Source organism: Trichosurus vulpecula, chromosome 1, assembly GCF_011100635.1.
Source record: "Trichosurus vulpecula isolate mTriVul1 chromosome 1, mTriVul1.pri, whole genome shotgun sequence".
In the NCBI taxonomy this organism is placed as follows: domain Eukaryota; kingdom Metazoa; phylum Chordata; class Mammalia; order Diprotodontia; family Phalangeridae; genus Trichosurus; species Trichosurus vulpecula.
In genome coordinates, this window is record NC_050573.1 from 116,185,169 (window position 1) to 116,200,608 (window position 15,440).

At 42.6% G+C, this 15,440-nt stretch overlaps 1 protein-coding gene across 2 annotated transcripts in view; it reads right to left on the minus strand.

Moving 5' to 3' along the window:
* Positions 1–7,939: 7,939 nt before the first annotated feature.
* The window catches only part of ZHX2 (zinc fingers and homeoboxes 2), a 225,978-nt gene continuing 218,477 nt past the window's right edge, over positions 7,940–15,440 (minus strand). For both annotated transcript variants that reach the window (XM_036737197.1, XM_036737188.1), the window contains exon 5: positions 7,940–9,267. In XM_036737197.1, the coding sequence (XP_036593092.1) occupies positions 9,149–9,267 (119 nt within the window). In that variant the 3' untranslated portion in view covers positions 7,940–9,148. The remainder of the gene's footprint in view (positions 9,268–15,440) is intronic.

The window sequence follows — 15,440 nt, forward strand, 5'->3', positions numbered from 1 at the left end:
TCTGGGATTTTGCTGCGGCAGAGCTCATCCTGAGGGTGAGTGCAAAGGATTGGTGTTATGCCAGGCTCAAGACACAGCTTGCTAGCTGGGCCTTAGCTCTGGAAAACAGGGTATCTCCTAATAGCTAAAAAAAGAGGAGTAAAAAGAGAGGGGTAGTCTTGGCATGGGGATCTTGACAACAGGATAATGGTATTCCATTATATGCCTATCCTACAGTCTGTGTAGCTATTCCCTAATTGATAAATGGCCAAAGTATATGAACAGGTAGGTTTCAAAGGAAGGAATGCAAATTTTTAGAGCCATTTGAAAAAATACTACAAATTAGTAATACTCAGAGAAATGAAAATTAAAGCTACTCTGAGGTTCTACTCAAATCCACTAGATTAGCAAAGTTGACAAAAAGGGAAAATAAGAAATATTTGAGGAGCTTTGGGAAAACAGGCACACTGATACCCTGTTGGTGGAACTGTGAATTGGTAGACCCATTCTAGAAAGCAATCTGGAACTGTTGAGGGAGAAATGAACCCAGGGATGTAGAAATCCCAAACCAAAATTCCCAAGGCAAGGCCTCCTGGAAAGAATTCGTGGACCCAAGCATTCTTTAAGTCAAGGAGGCAAAGATTTATTACGCTTTAGGTAAATAAAGTGGGCAAGAGTTCTTAGGGAACCTACAACCATATAGGGCTATAGGAAAAGTTTAAGTGCAAGATTAAGGAATGAAACCTGTCAATTAGGTGTTTTGGGGTGGGATTAGGGAGTGGTCAAGGCGTGATTAGGGGTTGGTCAGTTCTTAAAGGAACATGCACTTTTTGTATCTACTGTGCAGGTAGAGTTCACTGGGAAATAGCCCAAAGGGGGGCTACCCAGGTGTGTGGTTTTGCCTGTGAAATGTCACTAAGTCACCAAAAGTTCACAGCTGACTGGGAATATCCAGGTGGGTTCCATCACATGTCTTGTTAGACAAGATTAATGTAAGGGAGTATACATTTGACTCTGTCTAGGATACATGTTAGACTCAGTGTATAGTCAGTTATCAGCATCCTGAATCAATCTATAATTGGGCATTGCTGCTTACTAAGAAGGAGCAGAGATAATTTTGGGGCACACTGCCCTTTAGCTAGAGAGAGGCTACCTGGGAAAGAATATGTTTGAGAACTAGATGTATTCTGAAATTGGAATTCTGCCACAGGCACAGGCACCCAGGCAGAGGCTAAGGGAAAATGTGATGTTAGGATTAGGGTCCAAGCACAAGCACTCTGTCAGAACTATGCTCAAAAAGTAATTAAACTGTGCATTCCCTTTCACCTAGCAATACCACTACTAGGCCTGTATTTCAAAGAGAACAGAGAAAGAGGAAAAGGACTGGAAGTGTGCTGGTATTAACATTCAGGGCTCTGAAAACAAATGTGAGAAGGATACACTTTTAAGTTTAATCTGCATTATTAAAATTTTCTCCATCACTTTCTTAAGTCTAGATAATCAGTAACAACAATCAAGCCCTAATTTGTAGTCTGTCAATTTTTGAAGTGTAAACGTTCATGCTGAAAATTTTACGATGGGCTGTGAGCCCTTTCAAGTTGACTCCCCTGAAAAGTACTCATGCACAAAACTATATCTGGCAGCTCTTTTTTTCTAGTAGCAAAGAACTAGAAACTAAAAGCTTTGTCTTTGAAGAACTGAGATATTCCAGGGTTCTCTTACCAAGAGCAGCCTCTTCTTCCTATCCCCAACTCCAACTTGGCAAAGTTTTCTTTTTGATGAAATCTGAGACTACTCTCCACCTGAATTTGACCAAGCTGGAGGTCCGTCCTCAGTTTTCCCAAATCAAGAAGGCAGAGCCATTGATCTATGGATCAGGAAAGCAGCCTCTGCTGCCAGTAACCCTGACAAGTATGCCGCCATGCTGCTTCTCTCCCTTCCAGGTCATTAATGAATGTCAGATTCAACCTCAGCCCTCCTACGATTCCTTTGTTTTTTAGTGAGAAGTCTTCTCTAAGTTTGCCTGTAGCAAGCCTCTGAAGTTAAGGTTAGCTAACAGTTCTGAGCTGGTGTTTCTTTTTTTTAAAGCAATATTTTATTTCCTCTCCAATTACATGTAAATATAATTTTTAACACATTCTTTTTTTAAAATTTTGAGTTCCAAATTCTATCCTTCCCTCTTTCCTTTCCCCCCTCCCTGAGACAGTAGGCAATCTGATATAGGTGATACCTGTGCAATTATGTAAAAAATTTCCAGATTAGTCATTTGTGCAAGAAGACTTGAACAAAAGAGAAAAAAATGAAAGAAAGAAAGAGAAGTATGCTTCAGTATTCAGACATCAGTTCTTTCTCTAGAGGCAGATAGCATTTTTCATCATAAATCCTTTGGGATTACATTAGATCATTGTATTGCTAAGAATAGTCAAGTTCTTCATTGTACAATACTGCTGTTACTGTGTATGATGTTTTCCTGGTTCTGCTCACTTCACTTTGTATCAGTTCATGTAAGTTTTTCCAAGTTTTTATGAAATCATCTTGCTTATTATTTCTTATAGTACAATAATATCCCATTATAATCATATACCACAGTCTGTTCAGCCATTCCCCAATTGATCGGCATTCCTTCAGTTTCCAATTCTTTGCCACCACAAAAAGAGCTGCTATAAATAGGTCCTCCTCCTCCCCTTTAAAAAAAAAAACTCTTTGGGATATGAACCTAGCAGTGTTATTGCTGGACCAAAGAGTATGCACAGTTTTCTAGCCCTTTGGGCATAGTTTCAAATTTGAGCTGGCGTTTCTTAGCTGGCCATGTGTTCTAGAGGTAGTGACTAGTAAGATCTCTCTGGGGGAGAGTAAGGCAGCTCTAAGGAGTCTGGTTTACCATACCTTTTGCAATGGTTTTGTGTTTTCCCAAACTCCATGTGTCCTTGGGGACAATTTTTGCAGTGAGATGTACTGCAGGGTACCGTAGGTCAGGTGTCAAACATGCTGCCTGAGTGCTGCCCTAACTAGATTAAAATGTAATTGGGAAATATGTAATAAAATAAATATACAATACACAGATAGTATTAATATGTAGTTTTCTAAGTCAATGTGCCACTGGGTGGGATTCTTATATATGCTTTGAGTTTGACATCACTGCTATAAGTCTTCAGGCACAGAATATACCAAAGGGCTGAGCAGTGATGATGGTGAATCACAGACCAGCAATGTCTTTGTTCTTGACACCTGAGAGGCTGAGTATGGTGTAGCGGTTTGAGCAGATGGATTTGTAGTTAGGATGATCTGGCTGGGTTTAAATCCTGCCTTAGATGTTTACTGGGTAGCTGACCCATAGCAAGTCACTTCTCTATGAGGCTCAATTTCTTCATCTATGAAATGGGGTTAACAAAAGCACCTCCTTCACAGCGTTCTAAGGATCAAATGAGGAGATCATGGAAAGCTCTTAGCAAGCCCTAATGTGCCAAATAAATGAGAACCATTATTGTGATTAACTTTGGGGCATACAAGTGCCAGAAGTGGTGGTACCCCAATAACAATGATCACTTAATTCAGGTACTAAATTGGCTGCTATCACCTCAAAAGGCCTTCAGAATACTGAGAATTTAGAGCTAGAAAGGAATTTTTAGAAATTATCTAGTTTATTTTGACTCTCATTTTATAAACGAAGAAACTGAAGCATAGAGGGGTTAAATGACTTACAGCTAGGGGTGTGTTGGTAAATGCTTAACAACTGGCTTCCCCAAAATACACTTTTTTTTGAGGCAATCAGGGTTAAGTGACTTGCCCAGGATCACATAGCTAGTAAGTGTCTGAGGTTGGATTTGAACTCAGGTCCTCCTGATTTCAGGGCCAGTGCCCTGTCCACTGTGCCACCTAGCTGCCCTGATGATGCATTTTAAGATTAATCTTCATTATGAACTTTTTCTTCCTCACTTCCTAAAATCTAGACAATCAAGAAAACAGTAAATCAAGCTCTGATTTGTAGTGATTTACATGGAGTGTAGACAGTCACACTGAAAATTTAACAGTTTCTTTAGCTGGTAGAAGGTGGCTCCAGCACCTTCTTGCAGCAGGTCACACAGGTACCAAATAGCTAAGCTGGGATCTGCACTCAGGTCTTTAGACTCTATGTCTAATGCTCCACCTACTCAGCCTGGATAACTGTCTCTTTGGTGACCAAGGTCTTCCCTAAATGGATAATAGGATAAAATGGGTTCCTGCTTTAGGCAGATCACCAGATGCTGCTTTGTGGTATCATTGGCATTTCTGCCTCATGTTGATTTCTATTCCCTGCCTCAGGTTGTTTCAAGTCTAGCCCTCAATTCTAGGATTCAGTGATCTATGTGGGAAGGGGGTCTCACATATGGGAAGGGGAATGGAAGAGGAAAAGCCCCAGATCTCAGAAGATAATAACTAGTTTTTGACTGTGGAAGGAAATGCTAACAACCTGCCCCTCCTTCATACTCCAACCTGTAATTTTTTCCATTGCACTGAATTTATTTTGTGGGCTCCTGCTCATTCTTGGTTCCATTTGTAATTCCTTTCCCTGTTAATGCTTCCAACATCTGCATCATGGAGGCTGCTCATCACTTCCATGCTGTTTCTCTCCCTTCTGGGACCATTTAATGAGCATCAAACCCAACTCCAGCCCTGCCAGGATTCCTCAGGCTCCTTCTTTGGCAGAAGGCAGCATTTACAGTCCTTCTGCCTTCTCAATCTCTCTCAACCCAACCCTATTCCTACCCTACTCCACTCCCACCCCTTCACGGTGCTTCTCTCTAAGGCAATTTAAATGATTTCTTCAAGCAGGACACTGTGTGAGACGGTAGCAACTGTTTCACAAACCAAAGGGAGAACTTTGTGGGAACATCTGTCTCTTGAGTAATTTCTGTACCTAAATGAATTCCTTGATAATTTGTTATGCCTTTTAAAAAAAGTATGTGTGGGAGGAGGAGAAACAGCTTTTGACTAACTCAGATCATAGGATTTGAAGCTGGAAAAATATTAGGTCATCTAGTGCAACCCTCTAATTTTACAGACGAGGAGACTGAGGCTGGGAAGGGGAAGTTCCTTGCCCAAGACCACAAAGGTAGTGTGTCAGAGGTGGCATTTGAGCTCCATCAATCAATAAGCATCAATCAATTAATTTATATAATTATTATTAATTAATAATTTATTGCCTACTATGTGCCAGGCACTGTGCTAAGAACTAGAGATACAAAAAAGAAAAAAAGTCTGTGCCCTCAAGGAACCTACAATCTAATAGTGGGAAGACTCTGGAGCTAGTGCTCTTGCCAATGAATCACACCCTACTAGTTCCTACCTGCTATGTTGGGTAGGGACCACACCTGATCTACATTAACCTACTCAGCGCCTCAGCACACAGCAGGTACTTAACAAGTGCTCATTGACTTGAGTAAGTGAAAAGTCGACTGCATGAAAGAAAGATCAATGAGTTAGGAGGTAACTTAAGGTGTGATCTAGATATATGACTTCAGGTAGGCCAAATGAATATCCTCTCCCCTTGACACATAAGGCAAGTGGGACCCAGCAACACACCTAAGGTCACATAGCTGATAATGGGAGGAGGCAGTACTGGAACACAGGTCTCTCTTCCTCATTCAGTTCCCCTTGTCCCACACCACATCAGTGATTTAAGACTCTGAGGCCTTTATGTACTTTTCCTCAGCAGGACACATCTCTTAGAAGACTTAGACTCTCAGAGTATCCTGACAGTTATTCCTCTCAGTATCCAGGCTGTCTCTGCAAACATCTCACTCCCAATTCAGTTCTTGAGGGCTCTTACGTAGGTTAACAGAACCCATTGTGTGTGTGAAAAAATCAATGAAAATGTCTGGTAAAAATCAACTAGGAGCCTATCAAGCCCTATGGAAAAGAGCTGTGACTCTTGGAGGATCTAGGTTCAAATTTCACCTCTGACACTTATGCTACCTAGCTGCCTCACATAGTAGGTACTTTAAGGCTTGCTGATTGTTTGCTCCCAGTTCTCTGAGGCCAAGCAGAGCAAGTTGAAACCCTCTTCTATGTGACAACCCTTCAAAGACAGGCAAATATGGTGCATTGTAACAGTATCCAACTCAAATAGAAAAGGGGTCTACTTAAAGATTCTAGTAGGTCCCACATCAACTGTTTTAAAAGGTAATATTTATGCTTAAGGGCAGCTAGATGTGCAGTGGATAGACTGAGCGCTGGGCCTGAACTCATCTTCCTGAATTCAAATCTAGCTTCAGACACTGAGTAGCTGGGTTGACCCTTGTTGGTGTTGTTTGTTGTTTCTTTTCAAAGAGGATCAATGATATCATGGGGTGATGTCTTGACCTGTTTGTGAAGTGGATTTAAATGAGGTAGAGCCTCACAAACTAGGTAAGTCACTTGACCCTGTTTGCCTCAGTTTCCTTATCTGTAAAAAGAACTGGAGAAAGAAGTGACCAATCTTTCCAGTAGCTTTGCCAAGAAAACCCCAAATGGGGTCACAAAGAGTTGGACATGATTGAAGAACATTATCTATGCCTAATTGTACTGCATTTTAATCTGGTTCAGCCCCACTCTAGAGTGTTATAGGCCAAATGTTTGATACCTCCAGTGTAGTGTAAGGAGCCAGGCTTCAAACTAAAAGTCTTGTGCTGGCCGTGTGACCCTGGGGAAGTCATTTAACCTCTTAATACTCCAGGGTATTCTCTAAGATTATAAATTATAGAGGAGGTATCCACCTAGATTGGTAAAAGGAAATAATAATTGCCTATACCAATGACATGTCCAGTCCCTATCCCTTATCATGGCCCCGAAGGAAAATTTAAGTAATATGGAAATATTTTAAGAAAACTTCAGAGTTTCCAGAGACCTTAGAGATCTTCTCTACCAATCCATACTTGAGAAAGAACCCCAAATCCAACATACCCTACAGGTTGAACATGGTGACACACGCCTGCCTAGATCCCTGATATGGGAAAGCTGAAGTGGGTGCTTGGCTTAGGAGTTCTCAGAAGCACAGGCTAAGTTGGGCAAGTGTCTGAACTAAGTTTAGCACCAACTCCATGAAACCTGTGGGATGAGGGGTAGGGCAGGGAAGGCATCAGGATGCCTAAGTTAGAACCAACTAGCCCAAGTCAGAAAAAATGGGGCCCATGAAAACTTCTGGGCTGATGAGTAGTAAGATCAGTCTGGGGCGGGAGGCAGCTAGGTGGCGCAGTAAATAGAGCACTGGCCCTGGAGTCAGGAGGACCTGAGTTCAAATCCTGCATCAGACACTTGACACACTTACTAGCTGTGTGACCTTGGGAAAGTCACTTAACCCCAACTGCCCTGCCTTTCCCCCTCCAAAAAAAAAAAAAAAAAGAAATCAGTCCGTGGGTAGTTGCTATACTTCCAGTCTGGGCAAAATAGGGAGAACCAGACTCAAAAAACTAAACAAAAACCCTCTAGCATACAAGTGGACCTATCCAACTCTTGCCTGAAGATATTCAATCTGGGGGAGCTTTTCCTCTCTAGAGGCAGCCCTTCCACTTTGGGCTAGATCTGCTCTTTGGGATTTTCTTCCTAACATCAAGGCTAAATCTGTCTCCTGGTAACGTCTATCCACTGTTCCTAGTTCTGACCTGGGGGTCAAATTGAACAAGTGTAATACTTCCTCTATGTAGCCCTTTAAGTACCTCGAGTTAGCTATTATGTTCCCCGGCCCCCAGCCCTCCTTATGAATTCATCAGTGCAGAGATTTGCTTATAAGACTTGGAAAGATCCCAACAGTTATGAGTTGCATGTCCTGCCTTTAAGAGCTGCTCTGGCCAAAATAGTCATCCCTCTGTGGCCAATGTGGTTACAGTCACCTCTGAACTTAGCTAGGCTGGTCCAGTGTGGGGAGAAAACACCCAAGTCCCTTAGGTAAGGGATCCTACTGGCAGTAAGAGAATAAAATAAAGAAAAACAGCAGAGGAAAAGGTTATAAAAATGTTTAGTCTTTGTTTTATTGAGTTACAACAAATGAGCAACAAGTTATAAAAGTTGGTTTTATCCACACTCCCTAGACGTTCTGATTTGTGCGGTGTGCTGAAGTAGGGGGTGGGGGTGGGGGGAAAGTTTGCCAACACAACTATTCATACTGCAACATTTACAGGAGATATCTTTCATTTTATTTTTCCAAGTTAGGGGCATTTGAAAAAAGTGCACTCAGGGATCTAAAATTGCTTTAAAAAATGATAACGGTGAAGGCTTATGCAGAGATCTTGTCAATTATCACACCCACAAAAAGGCAGTTAAGAAAAAAACAAGACCCCAAACAGTTCATCTTGGTACGATCCAAGTATAAATTCCATCTTTGAAAAAAAATCCTAAGAAACACTGGAGTTTTTCCTCCAGTTCATCTTGGTACCATCTACATATGATGAATTCCATCTTAGAAAAAAAAATCCTAAGAAACACTGGAGCCCTTCCTCCTTTTATATAAAAAGGTGCTTAAAAAGGACAGGTGCATGCCATGCAGCTCTTGGGATGCCCGCTGGGCCAAGAGCTTGGCTGGGGACATACAGTAGTTAGGCAATCAGCCCCCGCTCCCAGCAGTGCAGAAAGCCTTTTATGGAGAGCTTACAGCAGGGAGTCCCATGCAAACAGCTGGGAAGGAAAGGGGGCTAGGGCTGGGTTTGAGGCTGCTCTGATTATAAGCTACCTCTGGGGTAAACTAAAAGGAGATTTCTCTGCACACCCCATTGGAAAATCTCCCCCCTTTTCAAACTAGGTCTAAAAAATGAAACAAAATCATGAGAGTCCCTCCAAACCCAGATGCAGATATAGTGGTTGCTAATTCTAAAAACAAAAACCAAGAAAAAAAATAGAAGAGAAAAAAAGGAAAAAAAAATAAAAGCACACATTACCAGCCTCCCCCAAAAAACCTTGCAAGCATATGATCTGTAAAAGCAACTCGAGCCGATTTAAAAAGGTAACAAAATGGCCACGTTGTACAAATCAATTCCAGTATCGCAAGAGGTTGAGGGCATGAGAATGGGGTGGGGAGGGGAGGGCGGGGAAGGGAGGAGCAATCTATTTACAAGGACCCTTTGAAAATGCAGTAGTAGGACTTTGGCACTATGAACAATTCCATCCGATGAGTGCTCCTTGGGGGTGGAGGCCATGGCAAGGCAGACCCCAGGGCAGCTCAACTTGGAGTCAGCGGTCCTTGGCGATCTTGTCCAATGGCAGGAAGAGTGAAGTTCTCTGCTCTCTTCACAGACAGAGCCCCACTAATGATCGGGATAGTAGGTCTGACTGGTTTCTCTGAAAGGGAAACACAAAACACAAGGAGAAAGTATCAGTGAGATGCCCATCATTCACAGGGAAATGAATTATCAAAGTCTCTTTGCTGATCTTCCAAGCTGGACCCCTTTCGGATTCTTCTTGGGGACAGGAAAAACAAAACTGTATTCAAGACCTTTCAGTGTCAGAGTTTAAAAGGGACCTCTGAGGCTGTCTGAACGAGCCTGTATTTGAACATACATCCTTTCTAAGACACTACCCACAAACGGTCATCCGGTTTTCACTTGAAGGCTTCTAGTGAGGGAAGGAAAACTCACAAATTCCCAAGCCAATTTGTTCCACTTTTGGATAGCTCTTAACAATAATAAAGGGGCACCTAGGTGGCACAGTGGATAGCCGGGCCTGGAGTCAGCCTGAACTCTTTCTGAGTTCAAATCCAGCCTCAGACATTTACTAGCTGTGTGACCCTGGGCAAGTCACTTTACCCTGTTTGCCTCAATTTCCTCATCTGTAAAGTGAACTGGAGAAGGAAACAGCAAGCCAAGAAACTTCTAAGAATCAGACGCAACTGAAACAACGGCAACAACAGAGGTGGGAAGGTACAGCCTGGACGAGAGGATTCAAAATGATCAGGAGCTGAAAGGGCCCTTTGAAGTTATCTAATCCAAGTCCACTCACTGTATGGACAAGGAAAATGAGGCCCAGAGAGGTGAAGTCACTTGATTAAGGGAATCAAGAGAATCTGAAAGCTTGGGGATATGGTGCTGGGTCTGGAGTCAGGAGGAACCAAGTTCAAATCCGGCCCCACTTACTGGCTGTGTGACCCCGGGCAAGTCACGGCCTCTGTCCTAGTTCCTCAGCTGTAAAACGGGAACAATATTCGCATCTCTCTCTCTCAAGGTTATCAAGAGGATGAAATGACATTTATAAAGCACTTAGCACAGCTCCTGGCACATAGGAGATGCTTACTGTCTCTGTTCCTTCCCTCTCATTTGGCAGTTTGCTTTGTAACTAATACGCTTATCATTTAACATTGTGTTATAGCTACTCGTCATGTAACATACTCTTACTAAAAAAAACCTTTTAAAAATCACTTTCAAACTTTATAATTGCACACAGCGGCATTTAATGTTTGTTGTATTAGGTTGTATTTCAACTCTGTATCCCTAGTAAGCTGCCCAAAACCGGCACTTAAATATTTACTGAATTAAATTCAATGGCTAATACTGAGTTTTTCTTGGACAATTTTTGATTTTTTTTTTTGGAGGGGAGAAGGCAGGGCAATTGGGGTTAAGTGACTTGCCCAAGGTCACACAGCCAGGAAGTATGTCAAGTGTCTGAGGCTGCATTTGAACTCAGGTCCTCCTGACTCTAGGGCCGGTGCGCTACTCACTGTGCCACCTAGCTGCCCCTCTTGGACAATTTTTAACATGTACGGAATACTGGGTTCTTGGTGGCTCTGGCGGCTCTTTTTCCTGCTTCTTATTTTTTGATTACCTTTTTCGCCATAGTTGGCAGAACCTTTCCTCGCTTCCAGCAGAGCTAGGGCAAGTCGTTAAAAGGAGGATTTGGAGTAAGGACCAAGGGAGTTGAGATTATTCACTTAAAGGAGATTAGTGTTCGGCGAAGATGAAAAAAGAAAGAGGTGGAAGCGCTGTGGGGAGACAGGCACATCAGTGCACTATGGCTGAAGTCATTAAAGCTGGTCCAACTGTTCTGGAAAAACATGTGCAATGCTAAAAAAACACAGCTGAACTGTTTACATCTCAGGGGGGTGGCCTAGCAGATGCAGTCCTGGATGGGGAATTGGGAAGACCTGAGTTCAAATCCCATCTCAGTTACTTACTAGCAGGGTCCTCATCTGTAAAGTGAGGATAGTAACAAGACCGATCTCTTGGGGTGGTTTTGAGGATCAAACATATGTAAAATGTTACAGTGCAGGTTTGCAAACTTTAACGAACTACATAAATGTTAGTTATTATTAGACACTCTGATCCAATGATACATCCATTCAGCATATGTCGCAAGGTCAAACAGAGAGTCCCATATCTAGCAAAATAGTCGTAGCTGCAATTTCTGTGGTAGTAAAAAACTGGACACAAAGTGTATGCTTTTTTGCTCGAGGAACAGTTGAAAAAATTGTGTTCTAAGAACATAACAGGCCGTTATTGCACCATAAGAAACAACACTAGAGGCAGCTAGGTGGCACAGTAGATAAAGCACTAGCCTCAGAGTCAGGAGGACCTGAGTTCAAATTTAGCTTCAGATATTTACTAGCTGTGTGACCCTGGGCAAGTCACTTAACCCCAACAGTAGTGGTAGCAGTAGCAGCAGCAGAAGAAAGAAGAATGAGAAAGAAAAAAGGAAGGAGGAGGAAGGAAGGAGGAAGAAGGAAGGGGGGAGGAGAAGAAGAAAGCAGCTCAGGAAGAATTCAGGGAAATACGGGGAAGACGAGAACAACAGACCTAGTGGCTACAGAAATGAAAATACACCAGAAATCAGATTCCACACAAGGCCCAGTTTTGGCTCCAATGAATAAAAGATGCAACACATCTCTTGTTTGTGGAGTAAGGCAGACTATGGGTGCAGAATGGTGTATACACTAACAGATTCAGTATTATGTTTAGCTTGCCCATCTGCCATTTTTATAAGGGAAGGCTTTATGGGACTGTGGTATAACCAAGAAAAGACATTAGTAGTAAAAGAAAAACAATAAAGTTGGTTGAGGGATATTGCATAGGTGGTTAGTTTTTATTAGGTTCTATTTATGGTTTCCTGTATCAGAGGTTAATTGAAATTTATTTGGAAATGTGTCACAAATCAGGCTGGTTATTAGGTTTGAGAAATAATTTTACCTTACACTGTATCAGGAATGTTTGCAAAACTGCACAAGTTGACAAAGAGTGTTCGCATATGGTGCATTATTAGCAAAGAGGGTCTGCGGGGTCCATTATCTGTGTGGATAAAAATAACCTGTGCTATTTTCTGAAGCTCACAATGCAGCCAAGCCAGCTTAGCATGGCCTCTGGAGACATTCTACCCCATTCTGTTTAGTTCCAAAGTAAAACCATTCATTAAAGTATCTCTTGTCAGGGAATGGCCAGTTCAAAGTATAACACTGGATTAACACTGGAGGAAGAGGTGGGGTACAGTGCCAAGAGCACTGGATTTAGAAACAGAAGACTTGGGATCGAGCTCCTGTTCTGACATCGTATCACCAGTGGGGGATGATCTTTAGTCCTATGCAACTCAGTTTCCTCATCTGCAAATGACAGTTCTTCCTATACTACCTCCTTTACAGGGTTGTGGTAGAAAATAAACCTGGGGAAGGTTCGGGTGAAGAAAAAATTCCTAACAAATGAGAGTTGTCCCAAAGCGGAACGATGTGCTTGGGAGAGTAATGAATTGCCCATGACTGAAAGAGGAAATCTGTGAGTGGGCACTGGATAATGGTAGGCTTGGGGATGGTTGGGATCATAGGTGTAAAACTCAAACAGAAATGGGCAGTGCTGCATTTTGATGCAGAAAGCTACCTAATGACATTTGTTGTTGCTCAGTTGTTTAAGTTGCGTCTGGTTCTCTGTGACCCCATTTGGGGTCTTCTTGGCAGATACTGGAGTGATTTGCCATTTCCTTCTCCAGCTCATTTGACAGCTGAGGAAACTGAGGCAAACAGGGTGAAGTGACCTACCCAGGCTCACACAGCTAGCAAATATCTGAGGCCAGATCTGAGCTCAGGAAGATGAGTCTTTCTGGCTCCATACACTAAGCTCTATCCACTGTGCCACCTAGCTGCCCCATAATAGCATTATCTGTGTTCTATTGTATTTTTTATTTATTTGGTTAAATATTTCCCAATTACATTTTAATCTGGTTTGAACAGAGTGCTATAGGGGCGTGTTTGATGCCTCTGTCACAGAGGACAATCTTGGTTGGGTATGGTTTGGATAATGGGAAAGGGGGGCAGTAAATAGGCATTTATATAGCACCTACTATGTGCCAGGCAGGGGCACCTAGGTGATGCTGATGGGGTGCTTGTGCTTGGACCCTAATTCTAACAGCCTCTGCTAGGTGCCTGTACCAGAACTCCAATTCCAAAACACATCTAGTTCTCAAAACATATACTCTCCCAGGCTTTGTCTCTCTAGCTAAAGGACAGTGTGCCCCACCTAACTTATCTCTCCTTCTTCCTTCCTAAGCAGCTATGTGTAACTATAGATTGATTTCCGAATGCTGATAACTGACTGAACACTGAGTCATAACCATATTTACTATTCACTGACCTTTCTAACATGCATCCCAGACATAGTATTTTGTCTAACAAAACACTAGATGAGAAACTATTCCCCTTTAGCCCCAGCCAACAGTGAACTTAGTGATGTTTCAGCAAAGACCACACCCCTAGTAACTCCCCCCCCCATTTCCTAGAGAACTCTGGGTAATAGGCCTGCGCAGTAGATACTAAATGTGCATGTTCTTTTAAGAACTAACCACTCCCTAATCCCACCCCCAAACACCAAACTGACATGTCTCCCCCTTTAATCTTTTATAAAAACTCCCCCTTCACCCCTCTATGGTTGCAGGTTCCCTAAGAACTCTTGCCCGCTGAAAAGTGTAATAAATCTTTGCCTCCTTGACTTAAAGACTGCTTGGGTCCGTGAATTCATTCCAGGTGGCCCCTTCCTGGGAACTTTGGTTTGGGATCCCTGCATCCCTGGGTTTCTTCTCCCCTTCTACAGTGCCATAGTGTGTATAGCGCCAGGCGTGTAATCAGGAAGATTTGATCTCCCTGACTTCAAAGCCGGCCTCAGACACTTAATAGCTGTGTGACCCTGGGTAGGTCTCTTCACCCTGTTTGCCTGTTTCCTAGAAGGAAATGGTAAGCCGCTCCAATATCTTCAGCAATAAAACCCCAAATGGGGGTCTCAAAGAGTTGGACAAGACTGAACAATAACAACAAAATGTACCAAGCACTGGGCTGATCATTTTACAAAGGTTATTTTATGTGAGTTTCAAAACAACCCTGGGAATTAGGTGCTGTTCTTGCCCCATTTTACAGATGAGGAAACTGAGGCAAACAGGGTTAACTGACTTGACCAGGATCACACAGTGTCTGAGGGCAGATTTAAACTCAGGTCTTCCTGACTCCAAGCCCAGTGCTCTACCCACTGGGCCATCTGGCTCCCTTTAGACTGGCTGACCTCTCTCAAAGCACCACAGATCTAGAACTGGGGGCTTCTATGAGGCCATCGAGTTTGATCTCATTTTAAAGATGAAGAGAACAAGGTCCAGGGAGGTTAGGTTTCCCCAAGTTCATGCAGGGCCTATGTGACAGAAGGAGGGGGAGGGGCTAGGAAGCCAAGGCCTCTGATTCTAGAACAAGCCTTCTCTCTTTTGTATCAAGATGTCAAGTGTCTTGCAAAGGGATCCTGGGCAACCTTTGGAAGGGAGGACACCCCATATGCAAACATGGCTGTGTGATTTCATCTCTTTGGGAGTTCCTCCCATCTATGTAGCCCAGAGGGGTCAAACTCTTCCATTACGTCGTGAGCTCCTTGAAGGGACAGCTGTCTTTTGCTTCTTTTCCTATTCCCAGTGCTCAGTACAGTGCCTGGCACACAGTAGATGGTTAATAAATGCTGACTGACTGCTCATTATGTACAGCACCAAATTCTTTTATTGGAGAAAATGATCATGTAGGCTTCTGTGTAACATCCAAATCTTTGCCTTTTTTTATTCCTTCTTCCTGAACCAAGCTCTCCCAATATATTTTCCCTCATCATCACCTTTTTCTAACTTTGCACTAAAGTCAGCAAGCTTCAGGGTGCAAGTTAAGTTTGATCTCGAAGATTTTACAAGGTTCTTCCTAGAACTTCTTTACCACTTTATCCTGAGCAATTGACACTGGGACATAAGCTGCTGTTATTTTCATGGGGGTCTTTTTTTTAAAATTACTTATATTTAATCCTGCAATATTTGATGATCAAATCCAGTGAAATAATGCTTTTGTAGTCTTTGGGCACAGAAAACCTAATCTTTTTAAACCGGCTCCGTTCTTTACCTCTCCAGGGTGCCTATGAATTAGCAATCCATTAATTGCAATTTCCTTCTTTCTCCTGGCTTTATTTACAGCAAGAAAGACAAGCTTGGTATGATTCAGTTCCTCGAGCAATATGACTACTGGTTGGACAAGG